The sequence below is a fragment of the Chrysemys picta genome, chromosome 2 (genome assembly GCF_011386835.1).
Source record: "Chrysemys picta bellii isolate R12L10 chromosome 2, ASM1138683v2, whole genome shotgun sequence".
Taxonomy (NCBI): domain Eukaryota; kingdom Metazoa; phylum Chordata; order Testudines; family Emydidae; genus Chrysemys; species Chrysemys picta.
Window position 1 is genome coordinate 248,687,311 of NC_088792.1, and position 11,001 is coordinate 248,698,311.

The window sequence follows — 11,001 nt, forward strand, 5'->3', positions numbered from 1 at the left end:
CTCTCTCCATGCTTTAAAACAAAATAAAAACCCCACTGATGCTTTTAAGTTTCAAAATTGGTTTTTTTTAGATCACTTTTTTTGGCTTTTTGTGTGCTATAATACCCTCTCCAGTTCCTGTATTCCTGTACTTGCTATTTTTATCTGCTCTAACTTTTGAGACAGAGGCCAGAGTCTGTGTAGCTGTGTAGCTTTGTGTTCCACAGCACCCCAAGCACCTTGGCCAGAGTTTCTTTTGAACTAAAATCCTTATGTTGAGGGTTAGTTTATCTCTTCAGAGCTCTGTGTGTGTACAAAAGTTAAGGTCTGTGTGAGTGCCAAATATTAAGATGTTACATTTATATTTTCCATGTGTTATGTTTAGTTCTTCTGGATTGGGCCTTTGGAAGGGACAGTTGGATTCATTATGAACTGAAAAGTTTTCTTAGTGCCCACATTACCCAGGTCCAGCTCATGGTACGCACCCGTGTTTCCTTCAGCACCCTTCTCAGCATGGCATCAGCAGATGGGAGTAGATACATCAGATTGGAGGTAAACAATCCAAATGCTGTTCTGTCAGTGGTGTTAACTTGTGCCACTGCACAATGATCTAAAAGAAGCATCTTCTGAATATTTAAAGGTGCCTGTTCCTCAAAGGAATAAGGGCAGGGCTTTGCCCCTTTGGGCAACGATTCTCATTCATGGAAGTTCTGTCTTTCCTTAGAAATAAATGCAGCTAGTGCAGTGCTGCTTGGCCATACAGGGAACACTTTCCACTTATTAGAATTTGTGGCTTATATTCTGATGTTTGGACATGTATTTTTGGTATAAGTGTGAACAGTATTAAAGGTCTCTTCCCCTGTGTTCCTGTAGGTGGTTGATGGACATTTTGGTGTTAATTTCAATTTGGGGGACAAAGAGCAGCGTCTGAGACTGAGCACATTACGCATAGACAATGGCCAGTGGGTTCTGCTGGCTATGGAGCGCTATAACAATGAGTTTACCTTGCGTGTTAATAATGGCGGAGGGGATCGCGAAGCGACCTCCTTTATGGGTGTGAACAGATGGTTCAAAATGGATTTGGCAAGCATTGTGCTAGGAAACCACCTTCCTAACCACTCAGAGAGTGATTTCCAAGGTAGGTGACACATGAACCACGGAAATGGCATGTTAGGGAATAATGGGACTCCAGGCCCCACACAGACATATCTACCGAAGGTTGGAGTGGCCTTGGAATGCAGGATCTGGCCTCTGGCTGGAAATTCAGAACTACTGCCTTGCCCTCAGTTTGCCGAATAATGCCCTAGTACTGAGGTAAATTGGATTTTTGATATTTCCCACTGTAGACGTTGGCAGAATAAAGCAAGAATTAGTGGCGTTCCAATCCCTGCTCTGTGGGCCTGGAGGGAGGAGAACAACACTGAGATTGTCCCAACCTCTTTCCCCCCACGCCAGAGGGGAGGGGAGGATCCATATTAGAATATTTACTGCAGGGTGGGAGGTTCTGCACAGAACTTCACTACCCCTACCCTCATGGCTGGGCTGGACGGAGGTGGAGCTCTGTCTGTCAAGTTTTGAGCAAAGCAGAAAGCAGTCCCTTGCATCTGGGTTCCCCTCATGCCCCTTACTCAGCCTGCAGCAGGGTGGGTGAGGAGAGCCCCAATCAAACCACCTGCTTCACAGCTTCAACTCTGTTGAGCTCTGCTGCAGGACTGCTATAATGCTGTGCTGGGCCAGCCAGCAAGAACACAGGTGCACATGTCAGAAGGAATCTTGACCACTAGTAAAATAGTGTTTGCGTTACTTAACTCTTATCCTGTGATCAGACTATTTTGCATGCAAACAGTGATCATTTTGATAATGATAAGTCCTCAAAGATGTTTAAAGAACTTGGCAATGCAGTGTGCATTGAGAGAGTTTGTGAGGAACACTGTATGTTTCTGTCTTTGTGCTTTTCTGCTCATGTAGGTTGCATGCGTGATGTCCAGCTGAATGGTCAGCCTCTTCTTGGGGATGACAAAAGCACAGAGTTCAGCTTCATTCTGAAGCAGCAAGGCGTCACCATTGGCTGTCATTCCAATGCTTGCCGCAGTCAGCCCTGTCACAGTCCTTTCCATTGTGTAGACTTGTGGAGAAGGCATGAATGCAGGTACACTTAGCTTTCATTTTTCCTATGGGAGTGGGACCCTCTCTCTTTCTACATAAGGCCCTGCAGATTGCCACTATCCAATCCACTTCTAAAGGGAAAGCTCCAGGGTTCTCTCCCATATACTTACCTGGGAACCACATGGCAAGGAGTCTGGCATGCTTTCTGACTCCCCGGCTTTCCATGAGGAGGATTTATGTTCTTACAGGAGTTTTACCCCTCCATTATCTTTCCAATTTCATGCTGGAAGATGAGGAATACAGCGGCACCAAGCCTGTTCCATGCTGCTGGCAGATTAAGTCCCCAAAGGGACCAGTCCCAGGATGGGGATCCTCCTTCCAAAATCTCCAAATAACTAGAACAAAGCCTGTATCCAGCCCTGCCACAAACTTGCTCATCCTTTTTCTCTGGATGTCCGTGGGGGCTACCAGATTCTCCATCTGGTTCTGAATGTGTGTGGAAGGAAAAAACCTTTCCTGCTTCTCCAGCTAGGACTGGTCATGTTTTGAAGCAGACTGTACCCCTCCTTTGGGGAAGAAGTAGAGCTCTTCGAGGAATCTGGGGTATCCCTTGTGTATTTTCTTGTTCTCTGGGCATTGTGGCAATGCTGCAGGCAGGAGTTATGAAGCAAAGTAGGGGGACACCTGGAGTTTCTGTTTACATGGCAATACCTAGAACGTTCATTCAGTTCACAGCTGTTTCATAATAGTGATGTGGCATGAGCACTTCTTGGTTTTTATTTTCTTTAAAAGCTTTTATTATTGGTTTTAGAAACATGTGTAAGTAGCAAACTTGAATTACTGAACATTTTTCACCGCACAACGTTTACAAATAGCATGCTCTTCCTGTCACCATCATCACCCAAAATAATCTGTTGGTTTCATCATTCAGGTGCCCAACTGGCAAAGTAGAAGTGACAGATAATCTTACAGGGCTTAAACACTGCACCTCTACACCCTGTGGACTCTGGAACTGTAGGAATGGGGGTACCTGTGTGGCACATTCCCAAGACAAATTTGTCTGCCAGTGTCCTGATGGCTATAAAGGAAAGTGGTGTGAAATCAGCCAGGTGAAAGCAGGAAAACCAGTTGGACTCAGCTCTGGCTCAATCTTGGCAATCAGCATGTGCCTCCTTGTTTTTCTAGGTAGGAAAGCAAATATTTTTAATTTATTCTCAAACTACGTGTTACACCATTGAAACAAGGACACTGCCACTTATGAGAGAGAGCCTTTTATTTCTGCTATGAGTCACCAGTTCAAATTCATCTTAGCATAGTAACAACTGAAATTTATTATCACATAATTTCAGTTCACTGGCTTCAGGACTGGTTCAAGTAAAACTAGATTTCCCCCTCCATTCACTCCCACCCCCCTCTAAAGCTTCCCCAGGTGCACCCAAGACTGCACGTGCACCTATTTCACCTCCAAGCCTCAACTGCCCCAAATTCCCATGTTGTTATCGTCACATTGGTATTCCAGCAGCACCTACAATGTGGTAGGCAATGTTCACATTCATAGGAAAGCACAAACCCTTCCCTAATGAGTTTGCAATGTAAGCAGACAAGCAATGTACAAGGGGTGGGTCAGAAAGAGAGACAATCAATATAAAAGTTGTATATATTTTATATATATGTTCAGTACAGATTAGTTGATCTTTGATTATATTATTCATACATGGCTTTATGTTCAACCTATCCAATATTAGCCAGGGCTTGGTGGGAAATGGTTTTCCCGTCCTATGAAAAATGTTGAAATTGAAAATATTTTCCTGTTCCACAGTGAGGCAAAACTGAGGCCTTTTGACATTTTTGGGGGGGTTGGTGGTGGGGTGGAGGAAGAGACCCACACCAAACCCAGAATAGCTAATAGGTTAGAACACTGATTGAGGATGTGGGAAACCCAGGGTTCTTCCTGATCTGATTCAAAACTGCTACCATTTTGACAAATTGGCATTTTCTGACACACACAACAAATAAAAATAACAGTCATTAGAAAAATTCTTGACCAGCTCTAGTCCAGACTGTTGTCAAAGTGTGTGCTCATTTACATTGCTATCAATACGTTGAAGTCGGTGGGGGTTGTTCAGTATCTGGACTGGTATGAATAAGCACAAAAATGTTTGGCTCCTTGTGTGCTTTTTGCAGGAGAAGTTAGGAAAATAGTGGAAGGCTCTCTTTTAAACAGGAGGAGGGGGAACCTGTATCTGCCCCAGCCAGGATTGTGAGGTATGTCTACACTGTAATAATACACCTGCAGCAGGCCTGTGTCTGCTGACTTGGGCTTGCAAGGCTCAGGATGCAGGGCTATAAAACTGCTGTGTAGATGTTCAGGCTCGCGGACCCTACCTCCTCACAAGGTTGCAGAGCCCAGGCTCCAGCCCGAGCCTGGACATCTATAGCCCCACAGCCTGAGCCCTGCAAGCCCAAGTCAGCTGACATGGGCCAGCTGTGGGTGTTTTTTATTGCAGTGTAGACACATCCTGGGAGAGGCATCCTATTTCAGGCTCAAACTGTTACCCCCAAACTCTGTCAGTACAAAGCAGCTGATGTATTACTGGAGAATAAGCCTTGAAAATAATATTTAAATTATGCCTCCCACAACTGCATTTGGGACAGAAATGTCTGAGTCGATCCAGATTGACCTATGTGAAATGAGCTCAGATTACATGTATAAAGGTCTGTTTAGTGTGATCATAGGACCACATCACTTTTGATCCTCCTTGTTGGCAGTTTCTTTCTCTCTCACCTTCTCCTCCCTCCCCACCCCAGTCTTTCATGTTGTATCTCATCACTCTCTCACTCCCTGGCACCTAGTGGTTAAAATCCTAAATTTGCTGGTAACTTTGTGTGGCCACCACACTTCCATGCTCTATTGTCCCTTCCATGTCACTCATTTAGAAAGGGACAAGGAGAAAGTTGTATTTTTTTATTTTTCCTGATTCCATGGCCAAATGTAAAGTTCTAGGATCTGGGCTCTTATCCAATGCTCCACCCCGACAAGCACTTCCTTCAGATAACATGTCCCTTCTCCTTGTTTCTGGTTCGAGTTCAGGTATGAACTGATGCTCTAATGGCATTTCTTTTAAAGAAGATTCATGGATAACCATAGTGTTTATGACTATGAAAAGTGCTACAAAAACTAAATTTTATTATAAACTGATTGCTTAGCTTCTCTCTCCTAATAAAATTGTCAACTCCCCATATTAACAATTAAAACAGTGTACATATCTCAGAAAAGTAATGACTCAAATGATTATATTACATTTGTTATCTTCATTAAAACAGTGTTTTACTTACTTTGGGTATCTTATTTACTCAGGATTGGTGAAAGGCCAGAGAATGGCCAAAATGCCTTCTATTTAAATGTCCTAATGGATTCCTGTAGGTAAGTAAAATACCCTTTTAATGAAGTTTATGATGTAACATATAGATGATTCATTACCTTCCTGGAGAGTGTACTTATGTTTAATTGGATACTGGGGTTTAAACAATGCATTTCTTACCTGGGAATGTGGATATTAAATTATTAAATACTAATTTTTCTCAGGTTGTTTTCAAATGTGATTACATTTCACAGGAGGGTAGAGGCCACATAATAAACATACTTGCATCTGTTTGTTCCAGCTCTGTTAGTCTCTTATACAGTGTGGAGTCAGTGGGGGAGATCAGGGTTTCGGAAAGGAGGAGTTTATCACATTCCTGAAGAGCATGAAAGCTGGGAGGACGTTAGAGAAAATGTCTTCAATTATAATGAGGAAGGAGGGGGAGAACATGACCAGGTATGGTACAGCATCTTGACAATATTTTAAACACACAGCAATCCAGACCTAAATGGATCTCTCACCTTCCTGTCAAAGAAACAGTATATTGAGAAAATAAGAAAACAAAATTTCAAAAAAATGTGTGGAACTTTTCAAGAGGTATGTGCGACTAACTAAAGCACCCAGATGATCTTGCTCACATGATCCTCTTCGTCCCTAACCCCTCCCCCACCCCAAAGTTTTTCTCTAATGACATGTCTTGTCTTAGATCTGAATCTCCTGGATGCAGGTTGTTGTGTATTAAAGTACCTTGCACTTAGTGTTAGAACTTGTGAAAAAGAAGTGAACATAAGGAAATTTGTTTCTCACGCACAGATGAACACTACCCAATAACAGCAACAGCAAGGAATTTATGTAGGCAAAAGTATCCTGGGAGTAATTACTTCACTCTTACTTTGGAACTTTTCAAACTCCGTTTACTATGACTTCTCTATGATGGTGTCTGAGAAGAGTTATAACAAGTGTGCTCAGCTTGCTTTTTTCCTCTCATTTAGCTGGACCCTATCCAAGTCACTTCATGTTTTAAAAGAGGAAAAATATTTCTTTGGCTCAAATAGATCAATTCATTCAGGTGTATAGATCAGTGGGGCATACAAGTTTCCCAAGCAGCCCTCTGTAGGCTTCTTGTGGGGTCCTGAAGTTACTTTAGGGCTTGTCTGCATGGGGAATTTGCAGGGAAGATAGTGAGAAATTACTAGGGGATGAATTTAAAGCCTGGAATAGCTATTCCACACTAACTCCCCACGTGGACACACTTATTCTATACTAACAGCTTGTCTGCACTACTGGCCTCCGCTTCCACGCACTGAAAGTTCTATAGGGCACTTTAACTTCTTGCTGTCAGAGCACTGTGGAACTTCTAGTGCTTTGGTCCACACAGTCAGTTAATGCATGGCAGGCTAGTGCACTCTCGATTCACGCCCCAGCTTGCAGATAAGCCTGAAGAGTTCTTTGTGTGGTTTAGGTTAATACATTTTGGAAGGTTTTGCTTGAGCTAATGCACTATTGCCACGGCAGCATGGGCAGCAGCTCAGACTATCCCCCAGAGTACAACCCCATCCAAGATCCTAGGTACATGTTCAGGTGGCTAGCCCAAGCTGCCACCCATGCCACCACAGCCACACTCCTATTTTTAGCTTGCTGTTTTGAGCATAACCAGTGTGTGTACCTCTCTCTGAGCTAGGAATTACATCTCCCAGCTGCAGTGTAGATGTACCTTTAGTGTAGAGTAAGAGTGTCCACATGAGCTAATGCAGAATACCATCTCTGGAGATATTTAAGAGTAGGTTAGATAAATATCTATCAGGGATGGTCTAGACAGTATTTGGTCCTGCCATGCGGGCAGGGGACTGGACTCGATGACCTCTCGAGGTCCCTTCCAGTCCTAGAATCTATGAATCTATGAATCTATGAATAGCTATTCTAGGCTTTATCCCTATGTGAATAGCATAGCTGAAGTCGACCCACTTAGATCTACTTACCACAGTGTCTTCACTGAGGTAAGTCGACAGCTGATGCTCTCCCGTCGACTCCATTTGCACTTCTCATTCTGGTGGAGTACCGAAGTAGACGGGAGAGCACTCAGCAGACCCCGGCTGGATCGATCACTGCCCGCCAATCCGGGGGTAGTGTAGACAAGCCTTAAGTGCGTTATCAACAACGTAGTAATGTAACATGTATAACTCCATTCTGCAAGCCAGTGAAGTGTTTATACACTATACAGAAAGACATTCTGATCTTCTTTCCGCTATCCCCAAGTGTCTACTTTGCTTGATCCCATCCCCAAAGGCCTTAAATTAAAGGTCTGGACAATGTTTATAAGGGTGTGCGCGCTGTGGGGGAGAGAAAGGAAGTGTAGACGAGCCCTTAATTTTGTTCTTACCACCTCCTTCGAAGCCCTCCCTCACAGCCACCATCCTTACAAGCAGTGAAGGACCAGGTGGGGATAGTCCATCGAAACCATCCTTGGCTTGTAGGGCTTGCTGTCATGCTTGTCTCTTTTACCAACAGAAGTTGGTCCAATAAAAGAAATTACCTCACCCACCTTGTATCTCTAAAAATCTTTACTCTATTTAAATACTTCACTTTTGAAAAGGGAAATGGTGATTATAGGTATCCCAGATACTGGCCCAGGGTAAATATTGTCTGGGGGTTTGGAAAACTTTTAACCTTTTTTATGATGACTTGACACGCTGTTGACATAATGACTTCGGAGTGGAGATTCCATTTACAGCCATATCTACCTCCCACTTTTCTGAATTTGTACATAACATGGTGGATTTTTGTTTGTGGCCAAAGACTGTCAGTATTCAGAGATTTTGTATTATCTGAAGGTGTAATTCCTTTTCAGATCCTCTCTTTTCTTCAATCTGTGAAGACCTCCCATACTCTGCTTCATTTGTGAGTTTAAAAAAGCCCATTGCTTGTTGTTTAGGGCATTTGCTTTGTGTTGTACATGTCTCTTTAATGTTTGCATTAATTAATGTGTTTCAGACTGCTTATGATATAGATGAATTAAAGAAACCCCTGCAAAGCGTCCCCCAATTCTCCTCAGAAACCACTGCTCCACACTTCAAGACGCATTCTTGTCCAGAGAGAGACCCGTTTACAAAACACTCACATCAAAGAGACTCAAATTCTGCAGTCACCAGTATTTCAGACTTCAAGGAATATGTGTCTCAAATAATATATGATGCAGACAATGATCTACGTAGTCTTCCAGCAGACACTGTTCACTTTTACTGCTTAGAGGGGCAGTGCTCTCTGGCAGGGAGCCTTAGTTCCTTAGACTCCTCCAGTGTTGATGAAGATCTAAATTATGATGACCTCCATGAGTGGGGATCAAAGTTTGACAAGCTTAAAGAACTCTATGTGCTTTCAAATGAACACTTGTAAATGGAGAGATGGGAACCCAACACATTGCTGTGATATGAATTATACTTAGTGTTTTGTATAAGATGCTAAGATGTTTCTAATTAGTTAAATAAATAACTTATTTATTGAGTCAGGCATTTCAGATGAATCACTCACCTTTCCCTAAAGTGACAGTCTGAATACAAAATCTTTTTGTATGTACTGTATAAATAGATATTTAAAGTTAGAAATGTAAAGGGTTTTTTTAATGTGTGAATTTTCTTGAATACTTTAAAATGTAGGACTTTCATGGCATACAAATAGCTTTATGAAATACCTTTATTTTGTGTAGGCCAAAGTGAGTTATTACAAACATCCTGTATGCAAATACTTCAGTTATTTTCTTCTTGGTCTTAGTGTGATTACGAACAAGTTGATGCTTACTGGTGGGGAGATTTTTATAAAATTGCAAACATTTTGGACTGTAAAATCACAACTATAATTATAGATGTTAAATATAAAACATTATTTTTCTTGATTTTTGTTTTGTTTTGTTTTTCTTTTGTTGATAGTTGTCCACTTCTCTTATTTCCTTTCTCTCCCCCCAGCGCACACCCTTATAAACATTGTCCAGACCTTTAATTTAAGGCTTTTGGGGATGGGATCAAGCAAAGTAGACACTTGGGGATAGCGGAAAGAAGATCAGAATGTCTTTCTGTATAGTGTATAAACACTTCACTGGCTTGCAGAATAGAGTTATACATGTTACATTGCTACGTTGTTGATAACGCACTTAAGGCTTGTCTACACTACCCGCCGGATTGGCGGGCAGTGATCGATCCAGCCGGGGTCTGCTGAGTGCTCTCCCGTTGACTTCAGTACTCCACCAGAACGAGACGTGCAAGCGGAGTCGATGGGAGAGTATCAGCTGTCAACTTACCGCAGTGAAGACACCGTGGTAAGTAGATCTAAGTACGTCAACTTCAGCTATGCTATTCACGTAGCCGAAGTTGCGCATCTTTGATTGACCCCACGCGGTAGTGTAGACAAGCCCTTAGGGAAGACATGTTACAAGGTTTAGAAACAATGTACTAGGTAAGTTGTTTATCTTCCAACTTCCCCTTCCACACACACACTCTAATTGAATGTGATAGCTAAAGTGAGCTGCTACCATTAGCCTCTTGAGAGAAGTGGTGGTTTGAGCACGGGATCAGTGTCAGGAACTCCTGAGTTTTAATCCTGGCTTTGGCACTAGCTCCTGTGGCAGGGGGCATGTCACTTAAGCAGTTTCTCTTTGTAAACTGGGGACCATACCCATTTCATCAGCTAGTGTTTGTAAAATGCTTTAAAGCTGTTAACTATGTATTAAATTATTTTAAACTCATTTTTAATTATTTAATTAATTCCACAACACTATACATTAAGCCTGATTTTTTTAGTCTAGCCAATTCTATGTAAATGTGATGTATAGCCATAAAATACTGCTTTAAAATTAGACCTTCCATCACTGTGCTTGACTTTCATGCTTGATCTATGAGAAGTGGAGCTACAGGGAGAATATTCTATTTAAAATAAGGGAGGTTTTGAGAAAAAAATAATTGTTCTAATACAAATATTCTGAAACACACTTCACTGAAAAAAATCTGTCAACTGAATAAAAAATGTACTTAATTAGTACAATGAAATTTTTCATATAAACCATACTTAAAATGTTGATATTTATCAGATAGGTACTATGCAGTAGAGAAAACAGGATAGCAACTCAAACCATGACTCGTTCCTTTATGATAGACAGATATTGATTTGTTCATGCAAAGTCACTGATCATGGCAATCATACAATGTATTGTCATGTTTGGCATAATGGAAGTTCCTCCCTACTTACTAAAATATAAATGTATTACCTTTTTGTAAGAAACTAGTAAATGTAATAGCTATTTTATATTTCTGGAACACATGTATGTTGTGCTATAAATGAAAGCTAGCCTTATTGAAATTTTGAGGTTCGGTATCTGTTTCTTGAGTATTGTACTGAATACATTCAGTTAAATTATACTGTAGATGTTGTATATAAATTTGTATGCCTCCTATCACTCTTTTGTATTTGAAGTTCAGTAAAGATTTTCAGGATTATCATATTGGTGCATTACATCTTCAATAAGGAAGAGAGAAATTTGAGATGTTCAGTGGAGTCATCGCTCACT

General features: G+C 41.6%; 1 protein-coding gene across 1 annotated transcript in view; it reads left to right on the plus strand.

The window, feature by feature from the left end:
* LOC101945548 (neural-cadherin-like) overlaps positions 1–10,780 on the plus strand; it is a 56,755-nt gene extending 45,975 nt beyond the window's left edge. Inside the window, exons 27-32 of the mRNA XM_024105264.3 lie at positions 365–531; positions 853–1,117; positions 1,948–2,128; positions 3,017–3,270; positions 5,749–5,903; positions 8,439–10,780. Coding sequence (XP_023961032.2) covers positions 365–531; positions 853–1,117; positions 1,948–2,128; positions 3,017–3,270; positions 5,749–5,903; positions 8,439–8,840 — 1,424 coding nt within the window. The 3' untranslated portion in view covers positions 8,841–10,780. The remainder of the gene's footprint in view (positions 1–364; positions 532–852; positions 1,118–1,947; positions 2,129–3,016; positions 3,271–5,748; positions 5,904–8,438) is intronic.
* Positions 10,781–11,001: the final 221 nt, after the last annotated feature.